Source organism: Solea solea, chromosome 9 (assembly GCF_958295425.1).
Source record: "Solea solea chromosome 9, fSolSol10.1, whole genome shotgun sequence".
NCBI classification, from domain to species: Eukaryota; Metazoa; Chordata; class Actinopteri; order Pleuronectiformes; family Soleidae; genus Solea; species Solea solea.
In genome coordinates, this window is record NC_081142.1 from 3,291,628 (window position 1) to 3,313,244 (window position 21,617).

Genomic DNA, 21,617 nt, shown 5'->3' on the forward strand with positions numbered 1-21,617 from the left:
TTGGTCTTCAAAAGGAAGGGTACTACTGGTCAAGGTCAGTGTTCATGTGTTTATGTTTATGCCAGAAATGGTCCTCAAGAGGCAGCAAAACGAACACACTCACACACACACACACACACACACACACTGCAGTGTGAGCACAAATGAGGAGGCAGAGAGAGAGAGAGAGAGATGGAGAGAGAGGGAGAGAGAGAGAGAGAGAGAGAGAGAGAGATGGAGAGAGAGGGAGAGAGGGAGAGAGAGAGGATCGTCACAGCGCAGCAGAGCCACAGTCTCCACAGTCTCACTCTCACAGAGCTGCGTGAGCGCAGTGGAGAGAAGGACACACATTCCACAGCGCTCGTGTAACAAAAAAAAAAGAAAAAAGACACAGCCTGCTGGACAGAGGGAGACATCAGACCCACGCACACTCACACAGACACTCATATAATTAGGGACACACGTGTGAGCGCGCAGCGTCTCCTGCCACCGAGAGTCCACATCCAGGATTCGGGAGGATTTTTGCGCACGCCGTGTCATTTGTTTTGAAAGTAAAGCAGCCATGCACTCAGCCGGCGACAACTAATTCACCAAAATGACTCACCGAGGGAACGGAAGACTGCGTTCGTGGGTTGCTGTGGCGGAACAGCGTCCGTTAAGCTGCGTGATTCTCACCCACAGAGGGTCACCTTCTGGAACCATGTCTTGTGGCGACGTGCGTGGCGCGCCAGCGTGCGTGTGAGTGACTGACTGACCGATAGTCTTTTGCGAGAGGAAGAGAGGCTGGATAAACACAGCAGACCGGATTTCAGGCAGCGACAGCCACACACTGAGAGAAGCCGCCTCTCGTCTCTCCCAGCCCCGCAGACACATGCAGGATGTGCGGGGAGCGCCGGCGAGTCCTGGTCCAGCTCAACCCGGGTTCATGACGCGCTGGGCGGCCTCGTCATGCGTCTCCTGCCCGAGCCCAGCGCTCAATCCCTCCGGCTCCTCTTCCTCTTTATCTTTGTGATGGGGGTGGCCCCGTCGCCGGTTCTCACAGCCGGCTGTCCAGACAGATGCGTGTGCGACGACCAGCTGGTAGTCCAGTGCGCCGGGCAGGAGCTCACCCAGTTCCCCAATGACCTGCCGCTGGCCACCCGGCAGCTCATCATCTCCAACAACCGCATCGGGGACCTGCCGGCGCTGCAGCTCAACTACCTGTCCGACCTGGTGTATCTGGACTGCAGCAACAACTCTCTGAGCGAGATCTCCGAGTCCACCTTCGGGAACTTGCGCAAACTCGCCTACCTGGACTTGTCTTTTAACATCCTGCTGCAGATCGAGGACCGGACGTTCGGCCCGCTGGCGTCTCTGGTGATGCTCCGGCTGACGGATAACCCGAGTCTGGCTGAGATCCACTCGGACGCCTTCTCGGAGAACATGGCTCTGCAGGTGCTGGATGTGAGCCGGAACAACCTGACCACCCTGAACATCAGCAGCCTCATCGCTTTGCCTGCTCTGCGCTCTCTCGGGCTCAGCGGTAACCCGTGGAGGTGCGACTGTGACACGGAGGACCTGTGTCTGTGGGTGCAGATCGAGGGCTTCAAATTCCAGGGTGAGTGATGTGAAAGATGCTCAGAGCTCATGTCTGCACATAAACATAAAACAAGTGTCAACAACGTGTTCAGGTAGTGACGGAACATACACACGTATTCTCTGCCCCTGTCCTTGAAGACACACTGTGTTCAGGTGAACCTCTTCTATGTTTGTCCAGTTTCCTGGCAGGGTAACAATGTGTCCTTGCGTTAAGAGCCAAAAATGCCCCAAGGTCTTATTTATGTTATAAGTTATTTAAGGAGGTAGATCGATATTTTTTAAGATTGGTAGGCTACTCACACTCAGTGAGCACGCTCTCCAGCAAAATACAGGCATTGTCCCTTTCACTGAAAACATGGTTTCTAGTGGGGACACAAAGACGAGAGAAAACTGATTTTAGCCACTCAAGGAAAAGGCTGACATAATTAAATCTACACCTGTCCCATGCTACAATATCTTAGTAATATTTTAACCACTTTTCTCACTGTTTGACAACCTTTCCTGACTGGAAAATGAAGTTTATTAACGATTCACTTTCCTGCACCAAAGTCCAAAGAGAAAATCAGTGTTTTTAGCTCATGGGGACAAAGGAGCTTTGGTCTGGTTGGTTTTTAACCATGAAAACAAGTTAATATATGTAAGTAGACCTCCATAACTAACATATATGTGCGATACAAGCATTCGATGTCACCTTTTAATTGTTGCCAAATCTGGATCAGATCTAGATGAAACTGTGCTGGTAGAGAGTCTGATCCTGCACACATAGACCACATTTCAAAATGTAATGGGGACAGACTTGGGTGATCGCCTACCCATCACAAAAAAAATCAGATTGATCCGTGAAAAACTGTAGACAGGAAGTTGCTAACATAAACCCACGATGATGAAAATATAACCTCCTTGACAGAGATATGAAAAGAAAACCAGAACTATCCCTTTAATAGTCCCACATAATAGCACATGATTAAGTCAGGCGACTGACGCAGTTTGTCTTTCTGTAGTGGACTCACACTTGTGCTCACGCACACACACACATGCAAACTAAGACTCCACTGATAAATTGAGAGTTCAAAGTGGAGGTAATCTGAAGATTTCGTGTCCCAGCTCAGATCTGCAACACAATCCCCTTAAACTGGCCGTCCCGTCTCCATAATGTCTCAAGTTTAGCAGTTTATCCGCTCAGCTGACTTGTGTTACGCTCACTTGCAAACCAGCGGTCACTTCAGCTGACCTCTCCGTAAGCAGAGGGCAATAGAATTGGACCTGTGGAACTAGCACGTATACGGTGCTCGTGATCTTCTCAGTGACAACATGTTTAAGTAATCTGTGCTTGTGACCGTTAACTGAGCTTAGGCCTGAGCCGGTGAACTGGTGGTTATGTCATGTGACGACGAGACGCGTACGTCAGCTTACATCCTAGTCACGTTACTGCTGCTGCTGGTCATTGTCTGTCCACTGTCCTGAAGGCAGAGACAATGCCGGGAGCGTGACTGTGTCCTTGTGTACCTGTTTAATGTCTGGCTATAACCCTTCCTGTGTGAGACACACACACACACACACACACACAGAACACAGCATGCACCTGGGAGTGCTGTCGCTCCCTCCACCGTATGCTTTAGCCCTTCAGTCCAGATGGTTTATGATGGTGCTCAAAAAAGCTGAACTGTTGTGCTCACATTAACAGAATGTGTGTGTGTGTGTTTGTATGGGTATCTTTGGTAGGACAAAAACAACGTATAAACCATATGGAGTGAGGACATTTGGGAAAGTTAGGGTTAGAATTGGGTTAAGGTTAAGGTTAGGGTGAGGTTGAGGGGATGCATTATGTCTATGAGTGTCTTCATTACAAATGCTGCACAAAACTCCTGTCAGGGATAGGAATTAGGGATTAAATTGATAGTTTGACCCTTAGTCAAGGTCGAATATGTTGTACGCTCTCATTGTGCAACACTGATGCTGAAAAAAGGACACTCACCCTCACTGACTACAGTACATGGCTGCCAGCAGGGACACAAAAAGGTTTCAGCCACAAACCAAAAGGTTCACCTTATCAAATCTACCCATGTGACATCTTCAAAATATGCTCACAGCTCTGTTAGGCCACAAAGTGAAGTTTGCAGATTGCTCAAAATCAGCAATTTTACATCAGAGCACACAGGAGTTGTTGATCCACTGCTGCCGCCATCTGTAACTTCAAATGTGTTGTTTTACAGCTTTCGTGTTTAAAATCCTATGGTTTAGTTTGCATAAACTGGCATTAACTTACTAAACATGACAGAAGCAGCAGCTCCTGTGTTGCCACAAGCTCAAAACACACCTTTACTTTCACAGCACGCGGAAGTACACTCTAAAACCTGGTACAGAACTGAACTGTTCACTTTGCTGTGCTCAGTTTGCACTTATTTCACTTAAAAAATCAGACACACACTCACAAAGGTGGCACAATACAAAAACTCCCACACACAAGCCATTGTGCTTTCATCATGTACTCTTCAATCCTGGCGGATCACCATGGAATCACAGCTAAAACGCTCATCACACTTTATAAAGTTGTAAATCTGACCAGAGGAGTTTGAACTCTGCTAAGGTCAAGTTTGTGTGTGTGTGTGTGCACTTGTATTTGTTGCTTTTTTAGGACCTTTTCTGGCATAAGAACAATAGTTGCATCTGATAATATCAAGCAATTCTGAATAAATGATCAACACTTAAATAAGAACTCATTTATGTTCTCACTCATAATGTAATGTCAATGTGTTTTGCAATAACATTTGATGTGTATTTATGGATGTGTGAAATGTTAATGCATATAAAATAACCAACACATCTCAGGTTCTTCATATTCAGTGTGTGTGTCTATTCTAGGGCTGCAACATTTAATGTATGTAATGAATCGATTCCTTTCGGTAATTCATTCATTTTCAAACAAATCATAATCAGTATTTTTTATTTCTTTAGTTGCAGCCACTCATCTTAACACGGTCAATAAAATCATTAATAAATTAAGTACGTTGAAATTAAGTTGTCAAAGAACACAATTGCAATGCGGGGTCAGAGGTCATACTGATGTCACGCAGCAAAGTGTATATATCGCCTCAGTGTAGGGACCACTTCGCTGACACTGACGTGTAATTCTACATTATACCAAAGTCAAAATTATTTCTTTATGAAATGTTAACATGGCTTTTTCCACTACGCTCTGGAAACTCCTGAAACTTTCCTGTGCCGGGCTCCGAAACATTCTCTGTCAATCTTTAGTACTTGGGGAATAGACCTACACTTCCTCTCCTGTTATAATGGAATTTCAGGTTGTACAACGACCCGCTGTGCTCACTGTAGGTCGATTTTGACAAGTGGTTCGGTTAAAATGGCTCCAGTGTTTGGGGGGGTGGGAGGTTCGGGGGAGGGGAGGGTTGGGGATTTCTGGCTGCTTGTCAGAGTCCTGAACAGGCTCTTTCGGCAAAGAGCCAATGCAGAGAGCTACACACAGTGCACATGTTAAATATTCATATAAAAAAAAAAGAAGGATGAACCGAGGCAGGGGGGTTCAAAGAGAGGATGAAGGGAGGAAAGAAAGCAGACGAGCCGTCGCAGAAGCGGGATTTAGTTTATCTTTATGGAATGTGATTATTTGCTGAGGAAAAGAGAGGCTTACAGAAAGTAGTGTGATAGAAGAATAACAGACAGAAAGATGAGAAAGGACAGAATAAAACTCTAGTGCACACTTTCTAAATACAAACTAATGTCTGCCACCGTCAAATGAGTTGATATAATGCTGATTAAGCCTAATCGGCTCCACATTACTCTCTCTGTGTCTCTCTCTGTGTTTAGATCTCATGTCACATTCACACACAGGAGGTGATTTGTTTTACTTCCAGACAGACGGAGGCAACAGCAACCTTGAGCGAGAAAAGTCAGACGGCTGCAAACAGGTTGAAGTATGACTGAAATCACAAAGAAGCTCTTGTGAAAAGATTCGCAAATGAGCTCTGCTGCTCAAAAAACACGGGATAGATCAGGGCTCTCAAACTCAAATGACCTGTGGGCCACTGACTGTCTCGTCTGGTCAGTCGGGGGCCAGTCGAGTAAAAAAAAAAGCCCAACTTTTTTGGGAAAAGCAACAGTTGCGGTGGACGTTATGAGCTCAAAATGACTTATTTATATATAATATAATATAATATAGTTATTTATTTATATGTACTCTTGCCTCTTGTGAGCTTTTCTGTCTTTTATCCATTATTCTGTACAGCACTTTGGTCCACTGGGTTTGTTTTGTGCTTTACAAATAAAGTTGGATTGGATCATTTCAAAATATAAGTGCTTGTTTTAATATGCAACAATAAAAAAAAACATATTTATGATGCAAAATTAATCTAAACATTTTAAAAATAAAAACATATAGAAATGACACCTTACAACTTGACATGAAATCGATTAAAGGGCCACATATGGCCCCTGGGCCGCCAGATTGAGACCTCTGGGATAGATGCTGTGTACGGCGCTATTGCACGATGAAGGTCACGGCATATAAATAATGTTCCATTGTTTCCGTTTACTTGGACCAAACATCAAAAACAACAAAAGTCACCAGAAGTTACGCACTGCAGCTTTAAGTCGGACGTTGGACGCTGAGGGGAGAAAAGAAACAACAGATCTGTTGAACTGTGCCCCAGATCTGTCACTCAAATCCATTAAAACATTCATTATGACAGGGAGCCATCGATTCAATTTAATACAGGTAGGAGATGCATTATTTATCAGCTGGAATGATTCCTCAGACCCATCTGGTGCGGAGAAGCATATCGAATTCTACTGGCCTACTTGTGTAGTAGAGTCTGTACATATTTTTATGTCTCTGACTGTGCGAGAGCGCAAAACCAAGATTGATGTGATGCTTGTGTGGGTGTGATGGTGATGTGATCACCTGGGGGCAGCTCGAGTGTGTGTGTGTGTCTGTGTTCATGTGTGCGTCTGTGTGTGTTTGACCAATCCAACACACAAGGGAACTGAAGAGAGAGCGGCGAGTGTGTGAAGATGACGGAGCAAAAACTGAGAGATAGAGATGGAAGGATGTGGAAGAAGAAGAAGGAGACGGACGGATAAAGACTGAAGGGGAGACGTGAGGAGAGAGTAAATGTTTGAGTGCCAGATTTGCAACGAAAAGCGGGAGGTGATAAAGAGAGCATGACTGATAAGACGCAGCGATAGAGGCAACAGGAGGAAAAGGGAGCTATTGCTATCTGACCTTCACGCACTTTCTCTTTCTCTTTCTCTCTCTCTCTCTCTCTTCACTTATCCTCCCTAAGAAGGAGAAGGGATCATCTAGAGAAATGATGGGAAGGAGGATGGTGGTAATCTGACTAATGCCGTATTTTAGAGGAAAGAGAGTGTGAAGGCGTGTGTTATTCAGCCCTAGTGGATGTGATGGAGAAAAGGTCAGCTATTCTTAGTCGTTGCCAATCCCCGTATGATGCGTTTAGCTCGCTACATGCTAAATGGTGAGTTATTTGGGTTTCGCTGTGAGAGGAGGGGCCTGAATTCATCACATGCGGGCTGGTTGTTGCTGGACTGAATCATCCAAAGGTCAGGGGTTCGATCCCCGGGCCATCTAGTCACCCTGCCGACGTGTCCCCGGGCAAGACACTTAACCCCAAGTAGTTCTTGGTGGTTGTATTAGCAGCATGGGATAGATATAGGGATAGACCTATTTACAGATAGACCTCAACTGTAAATAGTACATTGTTTAGTTGCTCATTAACTTTTCAACCAAATGTTTAACAGATAAGGCCCAATTCTACTATTTTCTTACTATATTTTATACTATATTTTATGTTTGTCGATCCCAACTACTATCTCCGTCATTACCCTCGTGCCTTTTACGTCTGGATGGACGTTTACACAATGCTCCCTCTAGAGGAGCACCAAGTTGCAGGCAAATAAAAAAATGGTGACTCTTGAAGAGGTTATTTTATTGTGCTTGATCCAAAACAGACTGAAACGCAAGCCAATTTTGTGGTGGTGGACTTTATGATGTCACTCGTTGGTGTTGCTGATGAGGGAGGTTGGCGATGAGCGGTATTTTCAATATTCACGCACATCCACCGTGACGTTTGACAGCTTAAACAAGCCAAGTGTGCCACAGCACCAGGGAGTCGCTCTCTATTTTCAGGCTGTAGGGATAATCCAGTGAGCTCTGACAGCAAGTTTTAAATGCCCGTATGACTCTTCTTGGTCATTTTCCTGACTGATTGGACTATTGACTCTATACTGCCCCCAAGATTTCTGGTCGTATTGCTCCACTTGGTCTGTCATCGTTAGTTCCCCCTGCGTGGCGCATAATGATGGTCAAATTGAAACATCTCACATCTGTTAGACTTACAGACGTCTTTACTTCGACAAAACACCAAACAGGTGTTTACTATCGTGTCTCCTGGCAACAAGCAGGAGGGCATGAGGACATCAGACTCCTATTGATCACACAGGCTATACTATAGAGCTCCAGACATCTCATGACTCAATTTGTTTATGCTGCCACGGAGGCAGGAAAAGCGTCAGTGCAAGAGTTCACTGCACGCTCTAAATCCACGGAGAGCGAGCAAATCTATCGCAGAACTTGACAGACTGAATATATCTGACCCTGATAATGCCCCCGCTGTGCTTCTCAGATTATTGTAAACAGCAGAAACATTATTCCCCCCGAAAAAAGCATGTGAAATAAATATAAAAATAAATAATATTAAAGCTAGTAAGCGTTAGATTCTGTACCTGATATGAATCACTACACAGGCCAATCCGTTGCCTGTGGCTTCTCATCACTCTGTCTTCGATGCTAATTTTATAGCACTAATCTACCGTGTCAGTTTTTGCAACTGGAAATTCACAGACGTCACCTGCACGCACGGACCTACTGGACCATATTGGCTGTTAGTTACGCTGGTGTCGAAGCTTGTTGTGCTTTATAGTCTATTTTCCTCTAAATGGGAACATAATTTACAAAACTGACTGAAAAATGACTTCCATTCAAGCCGAGTTCATTTTGTACTGTGACTAACTGCTACTTCCTGGGCTTCACTTTTAGGTCAAGGTCAGCTACTGGTGTGGACTGAGAATTGTGTGCAGGGAAGCTCTGAAAGGTGCACGGTCAAAGACGTGGTACACATAACTGTCTGGCTGCATAGATGCATAGATACAGTATGTAAACAACTTTGTGTAGGCAAAAATGAAACACAAGGCCTTGGGTTTGATTGGGGGGTGGAGGTTCACGTAATGCCTGTGCCATACTGATTAACATATGAATCAGCATAATTCATCTGCTTATAATTAGCTCGGCTCTCAGTTCACATCCCCTGCAGGTTAATACCTCACAGTTTTTATTCTCTGAATGTGTATGTGAACATACTGTGAACATATTGTACGCATGTGTGTCAAACCACAGGCATTTCATCTCGTGTTTTCAGCATGAAAGCGACGCCGTTGTTGTATCTCCATCTGTAAACGCTCTGCACTGCAGCGACTCAGGGGAAAAGTGAGAAAAGTGAGAAAAGTTCATACAAAAGTCAGCAAAGTTTTTCAGCGACGTCTCACTCCTGAACTAGATGCTCGTACAGGGAGGAGATGAGCCGCCTTCGCGTCAGTGTCAGTGATGATGTCAGAAACCATCCGGCTGATGATCTGACACAGAGAACATATCATCCAGCTCCAGCATCAGCCACATACATAGAAACCTCCTTTGAGTTCAATAGAAAACACGGAAGTTTCCATGTGTGGAAAAGTTGTTGTATTTGTCTTTAAATGTAAATAAGTGTTATGTCATGCCATGCTCTGCAGAAATAAGATTAGGCCACTTTCACACTAATATTAGTGGATTTACCTGGGATTCTTTAGAACCAAGTGAACCCACATAAATAGAAAAGAACAAAAGTTTTACATAGTTTCTATTGCCAGTAGTTCTGCCCTGTGGTGTGTGTGTTTTGTTCGTCCTAGTGAGCAGCAATGCCCTAAACTGCAAATAAACCTTAAAACTGTGTCTGTCCAGGCTCACGGCCGAGAGACACGATCAGAAAATGTCGCTATCCTGGGGATGAAACTCAACTTTACTATAATATACCATAGCATAGCAGTGAACGTCATCACTGTTCCTGTGTTGGGGGACCATGTTGTCGACATCAATCTATAGTACCTGCAAAATCTCATGCAATTAGAGGAAGAGGGAGTTTACAACAGAGAAAGTTACGTTAAGAGATGCCCCATCCTCGTTATGTACGTTGTTCTCGACAGACATTTTGTCTTCTTCAGTTACACAGATGTGTTACACTGTACTACACTGGTGTTGTGTTGTGTTATTTTTAGCACCCATGATATCAGGTGAACACCATTTCTTCAGTGTTTTGCAAAGGGAATTCCTCTTGTACACCACTGTTAACCAATTCCCAGGTTTTCTGCAAAAACTGGGCTTAAAGGTGATCAATACGAACATTGGTGGTGTTGTGTTTCTAGCACGTTACATTATGACGTATCAGTTTTAACACCAAAATGAAGAAAATGAAAAGTTTATGTCGTAAATACACACGCTCTAACCTGAACAGCGTCTTGTGGTTTAGTTCCAGTGGTGTGCTTGTCCCCTGCTGCAGTATAATATAATATAATAAGTGCTGCACATGAAGTTTATGAGTGTTTTAATTCCAAGTGGGATAAGTGCCAGTGCAAGTTAAAATAAGGAAGCTCAACTTGGCCAGAGCACACCGAGACACTCACATCAAAACATTTAAATACATTTTATCCACAGATTTTCAAAATAATTTGCTTTTAAATCAAGCGACACGGGGGGGTTGTTTTGATAACGCTGACTAAACACTATTATGTGTGACTAAGTGCAGGAAATTCCTTATCTATTGGACGTGTAATACTGACGTAAAAGAATAATCATTTAATCTGCCCTCAATAAAAGTGCCGGTGAAAAACATAATTAAAGATTCTTTGGAGAAAATGAGGTTTGGTGGAAAAACAGGGACAGACACGGAAAATGTCAAGGGCATTCTCTGCCAGAGTGATGTGTGAGTAGATTTGCAGCCTGACTGACGGTGAGAGTGAAAAAAACACGGCTAAACAGAGAACGAATCATCTGCCGTGTTCTCCTTTCTCACGTTAAATGATTTTTCTCTTATCTCTGATTACGGGAGCCAGTCAGGATTTCTGTCTCCTTTCATTGTGAAAACTTCTGACACTTGCGAGATAGATTCAAACTTTTTATCTTGTTTTTGAGAAGATAGTTACTTAGTTGTGATGTGACCTTTGCACGGTTGGAAAAACCTAAACTTGATATAGCCTCTACCTTGATTCAGTAAAGCATGTTAGGTAGTTGTATCCCTTTGGATTAAGTTTGTTTGACTAGACTAGACTAACTAAATTAGACTAGTGTAGAATATATGTTTATTATCCCTGAGGGTCAGCAGCAATCACACATCCAAAAGAGGATAAACAAATTAAAACATTCTATGCTTTAAACAAGCGAGAGAGCATATATAAACAATTCTTATAGCATTAAGCCATATTAGTCATATTACATTCAAGAAGGGTCACTGTGTTTCCAGGTGGGACAAGTAAAGTGAGAGTTGATGGTTCAGAAAGGAGCAGATAGTGATCATTAAATATGACCTGATCAGCTTTAAGACAAATCCAAAACATCTCCAACTGCTGATGAATCCAAAGCTGCTCTTTGGCTGAGAGAGAAGTTTTCTCCATAACAGTGGTGACAGAAAATAAAAGACTTATAACCTTTGAAAGAGAGATGAAACTATGTAACTATAGCTGCAATGTTTTGAGACTTGTCTCCACTGTTATCATGAGAGGACACCAAGCAACAGTAACACACAATAATCAATAAGTGTGTGATATCTGAACACAGTCGTAAAGTGTTGCAAGAAGGACAGACAGGATCCAAACACACTGTTTGCTGCTTGTACAGTCACTGAATTCAGCCACTAAAGTTATAGCGAAGTAACAGTCACACACACACACACACACACACACACGAAAATGCCAGAGGCAAGTTTGGCAGAGTGAGACAGAACTGTAGCCATCCCAGACGGTCAGAGAGGAAGACCATGTGACCTGATGGACCTCACTATGAGAGGAAGAAACATAGACAGGACAAAACAACAGAGTAAAACAGTGTAAAACATTACAATACGACAGGTAAAACAAATTAAAAAAATACAACACTGACAACTGATCACATGTCCGTCCTTAAATAAAGAAAGAAAATGACGTGATGTGGATTTACCTGTCAACAATAAAGCCAAATGTAGGGTTTTAAGTGTATTTTTTACTAACTAAAACTGGACATGGCTGTATTGGACATGTTTTGTCCACATTTATTGGACAATTTTTACAAATTGGGGGGGAAAAAAACGACATTGATCGTGAACTTTCACGGGCCGATTAAGTCTGTTCAGCAAACCAATCAGATATTCAAGGACGGACATCAAACTGCGCTCTGAGGCCAACACTTTGGTTTCATTAGTGATTGTTTCGCAGCACCATCGTCTTGCTCTTCACTGAAACTGATGCTGCAGCAGCTGCTGCTGCTGCTACGCTGGTGAATCTCTGGCACATCGACTTAAAAGAATAGATCATATCGGGCTCTTACCACCGTCCCTCCCCCCCATCACTCATTTCCACACTCAGACCTTTTGGCTTTATCGCTGAATGAGTGCAGTTTAATTAACATTGTTAGCATCAGTGGACAGGACTGCCGCCAGATGAACTGCCCTCCGTTGCTACATCTCTCATCCTCTGAGGCCAGATTCACTTCATCTGTGCTGTCCTTTCAGTGTGTGTGTGTGTGTGTGTGGTGTTGTGGATTCTTCTTGGCCTGTGTCAGCTCATGTTTCAGTGACATGATCTTGTCGAGTTGTGCCAACAGCTCTGGTTCTCATCCTGCCAGCACGTTTCCAAATAGTACATTTAATCTTAGGTTCTTCCTCCTTCATTTTGGGCTCGTTTTCCCCTCACTCATGTAGATCCCTCCTGGTCGATCAATGGAGTGTTTGAACGGCTCTTCTCTAATCATACCACTTTGTGTGTATCGCTGGCCTTAAAGGTGCAGTGTGTAGGAATGATTGACATCTTGGGCTCTATATTTACAAGAGCATCAGGGCGTCGCCAACTCTAATTTTGCTCGTTGCAGTGTGTATCAGCGGAGTTATTTGTAGCTATGTTTTATGCGTAACATCATTTAAGTCAATCAGTTTCGCTTGTTACTCCCTTTAAAAGCCAGGTGTGCCTGTGTGTGGCACATTAAATGGCAAATACAGGAAACTGGAGAAGTGAACAAGTCTCTGATTGTTGATAAGGATAAGGAGCAGCGAGCAGATCATCTACGGTTGCAGCGAGAACCCTTCACTGAAGGTTAGGAATTACAGCCACACTCATTTAACTGATGAGGAGCACTGAAGCGTGCTCTGTGCACTGTGAACTCAACCTTTGGGATTTTTGACCAGGTTTTTGTTGGTCAGTGGTGCAATGGCATTTTTGCTGCCTATTACGAAGGAGTATTAGGGCCAAAAAAAAATCTGGCACAAGGAGAAAAAGCAGGCAAAAAAAAATAATCCAGCATAAAAAATTTTTTAAAAAGTCAGGCAAAAAAAATTAAAAAATCTGGCATAAGAAAAAAAAAAAGTCAGGCAAAAAAAAAAAATCCGGCACAAGAAAAAAAAAAAAAAAGTCTGGTACAAGAAAAAAAAAATGTCAGGCAAAAAAAAAAAAAAAAAGAAATCAGGCATAAAAATAAATTAATTTCGAAAATATCAAAGTACTATAGTCGATGGCCATGGCTGCCTCTACAGACGCGCCGATTAATCGGTACTTCCAAATTGGCTATAATAATAAAATAATAAGGAAATTCTCTCTCTTTTGGCTCATAAACACGGTGTAGTGATAAGTATTAGGACGCTGAAGAGACTGTGTCGGAAACTTGGTTTGTTCACCATACAAACCTGGAGGAGGTGGCCGCATTCATACAAAATGAAATAGCTGGAACGGGGCAGATGCAGGGGTACCGATGGTTGCACCTGCATGCGATCCAGAGATCCGGACGGCTGCTGTCATGGAGCCTTCAGTCGCTTGTCGCTTTGTTGGTACGTGGTCAAGCCTCTGCAGTTTTTTGTTTTTTTTCTTGTGCCGGACTTTTTTTTTTTTTTTTTTTGCCTGACTTTTCTTTTTTTTTTCTTGTGCCAGATTTTTTTTTTTTGTTTTTTTGCTTGATTTTTTTTTTTTAATAGATAAAAATGCCCAAACTTTTCTCGCACCCTTAAGACCAACACACCCACAGACAGACACATATTAGCATGAGTGCACTTGCTACCAACACAACATAGGCGCCGGGGGTGAAATTGATAACTGTGTTGGCCATTTTGTGTCATTTCATTTCTTTTCTCTTCTCTCTCTGCAACTGTGTTCCCTTCCTTACGCTCCATCTCTTTCTTTTACATGCTCCCTTTCTTCCATCTTGAAAAGTGCCATCTCAGTCCGCACTGTCTCTCTGTCTCTGTTGGCGCTCTCATCTCTTAAATTGCTCTCCGCTTGAAGGGAGAGAGGAAAAAAACAAAACGTTCCTTTTTGGAGAGCGCGATTAAGAATGCATGGGAAGTGACGGGAGACGAGAGATGAAGTCAGATGAACTGATAGAAAACAGCACTAATTTGTGCTTGTCCTCCGCTTGTGTCTGATAATTCATCTATCAAATACATAAAAAGCTGCCCCACCATACTCCACATACCCCCCCCCCCCCCTTGTTTGAGCACTCAGCATTTACACTAATTAATGTACAGTACGTGAGGGTACTGTATATGCTAATGCTGCAGTGTCATTAAGCAGCCAGGCATGTTTGAGTGACTCTGACCTTTGACCTCTGCTGAGAAGGATCCAATGGTTTAACAAACACTGGCCCACTGTGTAGAAGACCGTTGACCTGGCTGAAGATCCTCCCCCTCCTCCTCCTCAATATGAACCTGCAGATGTTTTGCCTGCTGCAGAGTGACGTGTGAGTGTATAATGATGATGATGTGCATGAGGGGGTGGGAGATGTGTCAGCGGCTTGCAGTCAGATCTGGTCACCTTTTGGTGTGTGTGTGTGTGTGTGTGTGTGTAGCATAATAATGTTGCTATGTCCTAGACACCATTGCTCAGAGGAAATCTATAAAGTCTCTCAGGGTCTTTTATCACAAAGGTTATCACTGAATTAACAACATGTTTGTGTGTCTGTGTGTGTGTGTGCTTGTATTTGTTACCTCTTTAGGACATTTTTCTGGTGGTAACATTGATCTTGTCAGGACCAGTAGTCCTCATGGAGACCAAAGTTTGGATTTTAATCGTGGTGATAGGTTAAGAGGGTGAGGGTTCGACATGAACTGGTTATGGATCAAATGCAAGGCCCTTTAAGCATTCTAGGTTATCGGCGCTGGATCAGTGATAGAGCAGGTCACCTTCCAAAAAGAAGGTTGAGGGTTTGATGATCTAAATGATGTGTCACTGTAGAAAGAAATTAGAAATTAAATTAATGTAAATGTGCTGTACCAATATATCAATTCCACCATATGTCGTCATTTCTGCCACTTTCCTCGTGTGTCTTCCTCCGTGTAGGTCAGCCTAACCTCCATACCTCACACAGAGATCAGTCTGATTGGCTCTCTTCTAATTATTCTTCTCTTGTGATTGGTTCTCTCCCCAGTTCGTCCCGCCCTAACATTTGCGTCACCTTTATTTTTATTTACTTGACGCCTCATTCTTGTTTCGTTATAGTTTTAACACTGACAGCTGGCAGTGAATGACGGTGACCTGCCACTACAGTAATGGCGACTCTGCTTTGTGACAAAACCAACAAACTGGTTGCTTGATTTGCCTGTAAAATATCTCCACTTATCCACTCTATCCTCACTTTCAGATGAAGGCCAGACGGTCTGCCACAGTCCCCCAGAGCTGGCAGGCCAGCGGTTGGCGGAGGTTGGCATGCAGCTGCGGGCAGACTGCCACCAAGGCCTGGGCTACTGGGACTACCTCTTCTTCATCGCCATTGGCTTCGTCATCTTCTCAGCTGGCACGGTGTCAGCGTGGGTGATGGGAGTGCTCATGGTGCTCTACGAGCGCTACAGCAAGCGGAAGGGCGAGCAGCTGGACAGCGATGATGAGGACGAGAGGGGTGGGATGGGCGGAGGAGGAGGAGGAGGTTGCAGCGGCGGGAACCAGGGGAATGGGGATCTGAGTAAGCCTGGCATGCAGGTGTGACACACTGATGTGAACAGGACGAGAGAAACGAGGGAGAGGAGGAACCGGAAGTGACAAGACTCTGAGACCAAAGGCAATGAACCAAGATCTGACTGTCTCTCTTTGTTATTGATATAGATGTGGCAATACGCTCTTCTTCATATTGGGGCTGAAAGTCAGTGTGTGATGGTGTGTGTGCGTGTGTGTGTGTGTGTGTGTGCATGAGAGCGAGAGAGCGAAGCAGAGAAAGAAGTGGAGACACACAGAGACCGCAATAATGACTATGACTATGCCTGAATTTCAGGAATACAGACTGACCTCTGAGATTATTGAGAGCAATAACCCCCCCACACACACACAGCTACACACACCTAACCCACTCACACACACACTGTCCGTCTCAGCAAAGATATTCTACAGAGCTGGATTCCCTGAGTGGGAGGATGAACCTGCACACATCATGAAGTGCTCCTGAGTATCACCATAAATGATGATTATAAAAAAACACACACACACACACACACACACACAAATACAAAAACGCACACATGAGACATTAGGGGTCACAAAGAGAGTGATGCCTTCGCTCAACGTAGTAAATACTGGTATAAAAACAAGTTATTTTGTGAAGTACTGCACATTTAGGATCATTGCAGTTTGAACATTGACAGAAGATATTGTAAGAATGAGTGAAGTATAACCTCACAAGAGTTATGGTTATAGAATAACAGTTTAGAGACTTGGTTCCATGTGAGCTGCTAAAATGTGGAGTTTCTGAATACAAGCTTTAGTGAGTACATCCGCTTTTGTTGTTTGTGTCCTGGTACACATGCAAATAACACAGTGACAGTTTTACATGTTAAGACTGACTGACTGTCATTTATTTTATATACACAACACTTCAGCTTTATCCATTTATGTGCTTGAATGTAAACCTAATTGTGTTTATTTATAAGAAAACTACACAGGACAAAGACCAACATCCCCCTCAAACTTTTTTAACAACTTCCGTCCTCCATGTGACGTCAGTGTGGAGTTTATGCTTCATCCACACTAGTAAAATTTGGTTTGAATTCCCTATAAGTAATCTGCTTCCATACCAAAAATGGTGAAAATCCAGGTCAGGGTTTCCGTTTATTAGACAAATGGCCAAATAACTCTAAAGTGAGTGTTAATTTAACACATTTAAGGCATGTATAGTTCAGCGTTTTCCAACTATAGAGGCTCTGGACTAGTGTGTAGCACAAATATTAACCAAATCATGCGCAAAGGAAAATACAAATGAATGCAAATCTCTGTTCACTACTCTTACATGCAACGGTTAGGAGCTGCGGTCACAGGCTTCATGTAAATCCTGATTTACCTGCTGTCACAGGTTTGTGTTTATCCACAAATTTAACGTGCAGATTGGGGTTAGGTTGATGAGAGATTGTAAAATGACCATAGGGGTGATAGATTGATCTATGGTTGGGTGTGTACCTTGTTTTTCAGCAGTGATTAGCTCCAGCTCCCTCCCATGACCCTGCAAGGATAAGCTGGATGATGGATGGATAATGTGGTCAGAGGGGGAAATAGACTGGAAACTTTCACCCAGAAACAACTGCATTTCAGTGTGGTGTGGTCTTCTGCTGCTGAAGCTCATATCTGCATGTTTCTCACCCCCCACACCAGACGCAGTTGTAGAAGTAGGGTCCGCTCACGGTGGCTGCAAAGTAGGACATGTAGTGTCAGAGTCACACAACTAACGACAATGTTACGTCGTGTGACTGGAAGCCTCGCTTGGTTGCCCTCGCGATAAAGTTGTGCATACACAGTCTGAAGCCCGGGGCTGTCAGAGTGGAAGTAAGCCTCTGGAGTCGTATGGAGTAGTGTGTTGTGTTCATGTTTGCATGATTCTCTCTGTGTGTGTGTGTGTGTGTGTGTGTGTGTGTGTTTAATGGGGCCACAGCACGGACGAGTGATTCACGAGCTCAGACGGATCCAAACCGTTCCTCCTTTATCGTGAGTCGCTTCTCTCCCGTCCGTCACAGGAACGGACAGGTGTGTAGTGGAGGTGATAAACGACAAACTCCACACAGAGACGGGGCGGAGAAAGAGTTGGGTCACAATCAGAGGCAGGAATTTATCGTGACTGACACACACAGCAGCTTTATTGAAAGAGTGATTGATAGCTGGGCCTTTATTCATTTGCCCCTGATGAATGATAACTCTCCAGAGGGAATGGCAGGAAGTGTGTGCCAGCGGATGTGAGAATGTGTGCACATTTAAAGTGGAAACGAAGCACAGAACAATATGACTTTTTTTGGCAAGATTCAGCACAACAATCAAACTTTGTATTAAATTATACTTGCTCAAACAAAAGGGTCATATTTTACACTTTTCAATTTAGCAGTAGGGCACAGCTCTGTCCATTTGTTTGGTAGCAGTTGCTGTTGTACGTTTGACAAATGGATGTTTCTGAGGAAAGAAAGGGAGACACTGAGAGACAAACCTGAGGAGAGTCCCTTTTTTTAATTGTTTGAATGAGTTTTTCCACAATAAAGAGGGTGCTGAACTCTTTTATTGTCGTATCTCGTCTATGAGGACACAGCAGCTGAAAGCTACTGTAGCTACAAACAGTAGTCAGATGTCATGACATCAGTCTTTGGCAAGTGCTGGCGATTAGTGTGGCCATACGTCCAGATTTAGGCATCTGGCGTAGCCTCCAGTCGGACACTCAGTTGCCCTTCTTTTTGGAGTTGCACTGGAACGCAGCATCACCTCCAATGCCCTAAGATCTATGGTCTAAGAAATAATTGGCCAAAAGTGGTGTTGATCAAATATTACGTCTGATATATCATTGGTTAAAAACATAAACAAGGCTTCCATGTGCTGAAAAGGTGGTGGTGGTGCTGCTGCTGCTGCTGTTTGCTGGCTGCAGCTAATGTGACAGAAATTAAACTTAAAAACGTCTTTTAATTCTGAACGGTAAAAAGACTCCAAGTTTGTGTCAATTTCATGAATTGAATCATGAATCATGAATTAAATAGTCTTGCAATGAATAGAGTATCTCAGAATCACTGTATCACCATAGCAATGGTGTCATAGACAAAATTGTATTGTTGTGTAGTCGTGTGTCCTCCATTTTGGTGCTCAGGAAATGACCACAGTACTGGCTGTAGTAGCTGGTAACACCGAATGCCGATGCCGTGGAATTAGCTGCTACCAAATAATGATAGGGTTAGGGTTAGAGAGGAGGTGCTGATGTCAAATGTGGCTACAGCTACAATAGCAGTCTCCTTTTCCCTCCTCAAAAAAAATTAATTAATCAAGCGATTTCTACCAAAAAGATGGCTGAACCCTACTGGCAAAAAACTGAAATGTGACATAAAAAAAAAAAGAATATCTACGTCTTTTAGGGCCAAACCGAAATGAAAAAAATATTTGTAATATTACGAGAATAAATTTGTGATATTACAATAATAAACTCATAATATTAAAAAAAGTCGTAATATTGCAAGAATAAAGCCATTATTAATCAAGCAAAGATGATCGGCTGCAACCTGCGACAAGATGAGAAACGCGGAGCAATTACAATAATATTGTAATATTACGACTTTATTCTCATAATATCACGACTTTATTCTCAAACGAGTCATTTTTATTTCTTTGTTGTTTGGCCTTAATACTCAATAATAATAAATCTTAATAAGAATTTGCCCTAAAATGAAAATAAATCACATTCTCACTGCTTCACCTCTACTATGTGATCATTTAGAGTTGGTCAAATCCCACACTCACACACAGAGGCTCACTAACATACACAGTAAAACTCAAGGGCACAGTTAAAGTCGAAGCGCTGAACATTAACACCCCTGTTTTGGTCTCTCACCACGCATCACTACACACTCCTTATCCTCGCCCCATCCTCGTCTGACATTGTCATCAGCATTCACACAATGCTAACACACACACACACCTGGCCCTATTAATTATGTGCTGAATCTTTAGGCTGTCATTATCAGATCACTTGTTCAAAGCGCTCAGAGGCGTGCGGAACCTTCTTATGTTACATCACGTTCATGAAAATGACCTACAGGGGTCACACTAACCCACAGGAGCGTGACCTCACAGCCACAGACCTGAACGTGTCCTCTAAACACAAAGCTTCCTGTTCAGCTAAATGTCAGTTTTATGCAGGAGACACATTTAGAGATGATTGGCAGACAGAAAACATCAGTATTTAACCAGCGTGTGTGTGTGTGTGTGTGTGTGTGTGTTATTAGGGGGTCTATCCTGGCCTGGTGTTAACTCGTCACAGGACAGAACACAGGACAGAGTAAAAATACCACTGTGTGTGTGTGTGTGTGTGTGTGTGCACATGTAGGCCGTGTCGCAGCACAGGTTGTTATCAGCTGTTTCCGAGAGATCTGGTCACGGCTATTTACATTAGTGTCACGTCTGACGGTGAAATTGGATTTCCCCGAGGATGTGGTGTGAAGAATCAGCGTGAACCTCGGTGTAGACGAGTCGCTGCAGCTGTTGTGAGGAAAGTGTGACAAAGTTTGGGAAAATCGGCATGTTGTTGTTCAGATAATCACCGTAGGGGACGACTGTGATTCTGACATCACGGTTACAGTCAGGTCGTTGTACCTGACTCTTCATCTAAATAACACTCCATAATGATGAAAAATGGTTGACTTTAAAGGGGAATTCCGGTATTTTTCGACCTGCACCCTATGTTTATAAATGTGGGTGTAGTGTCCCACCACAGTCGTGTAACCAAACCTATGCCCTTGCTTACAATAACAATCCCAGCCAACAAGCACTTTTCATGCCCCGTAAGATTACACTGCAGCCATCGCGATCAACTAAACTTTTGAAAAGTACTATTCATGAAGACACACACATTTATAAACATAGGGCCCAGGTCGAAAAATACCGGATTTCCCCTTTAATACAATAATTGCTAAAATACATATAATACGTTTTTTTTTTATTATTATTCTTTATCCTGAACTCCTCACCAGATTTAACTTGGATAGACACACTTCTTATTCTTAGACATTTAAGACTTTTTTTTATTATTATTTTTTTTTAAGACTTTCTAATTTATTCATTTATTTATTTATTTCCACTTTTGATCCTTGAGCAAAAACATGCTTGCTGACATGATGATGATGATGATGATGTGTCCCATTCTTGAAGGTGCTCCCTCATTTGTAGGGTTTGATTTTGTGACTGTAGTGGTAAAAATGAGGAATGGGTTTCGGGGCTAGGGCCACGCGGTTGGTGTCGTGGTTAGCACTCTTGCCTTTGCAGAAAGAAGATCCAGGTTCGCGACCTGGTCGGGAAAAAGGGGCCTTTCTGCATGGACACATGCAATATGGGGATTAGGTATTAAAGTGACCGTAGATGTGAGAGTGAATGGTTGTTCGGCGATCTGTCCGGTGTGCACACTGCCTATGTCAGCTGAGATTGGCACAGCACCCCTGCGACCCTCATGTGGAGGACAAAGCGGTATATCGCAGTACAGTATATCGCTGAAAATTGAACCCAATTGGTAACCAGCGGGATAGAGCAGTGCTAGAGTAGCCTGATCAGTGATTACTCGAGTAAATTCACACATTGATGTTTTCTCTGCCCTCTCTCTCTCACTCAACAACCTTTCCTTCTCGTCTTTATCCGTCCACACACTCACACACTGCCACCTGCCTGGCTCTTTCTTTCCACCCCCTCCTCCCTCCTCATGTCACTGCGCTGCCAACTGATCCGTCACTCCACTCACAGCACTGGCAAAGAGCAGGCGCTAATCCTCTCTG

The 21,617-nt window shown here is 43.4% G+C and overlaps 1 protein-coding gene across 1 annotated transcript; it reads left to right on the top strand.

Moving 5' to 3' along the window:
* Nucleotides 1-284: 284 nt before the first annotated feature.
* LOC131466235 (leucine-rich repeat-containing protein 52-like) lies at nt 285-21,041 on the top strand. Its single transcript, XM_058639437.1, has 2 exons — nt 285-1,576; nt 15,497-21,041. Exons 1-2 carry the CDS (start codon nt 928-930, stop codon nt 15,835-15,837), a joined length of 990 nt encoding a protein of 329 aa, XP_058495420.1. The 5' UTR covers nt 285-927; the 3' UTR covers nt 15,838-21,041.
* The last annotated feature ends 576 nt before the right edge of the window (nt 21,042-21,617 follow it).

Excerpts from the sequence above, each read along its gene's own strand:
- LOC131466235 (XM_058639437.1), top strand. The coding sequence starts at position 928 with ATGCGTCTCCTGCCCGAGCCCAGCGCTCAATCCCTCCGGCTCCTCTTC. Across the intron at positions 1,577-15,496 it reads CGAGGGCTTCAAATTCCAGG|ATGAAGGCCAGACGGTCTGC; the intron begins GTGAGTGATGTG and ends CCTCACTTTCAG.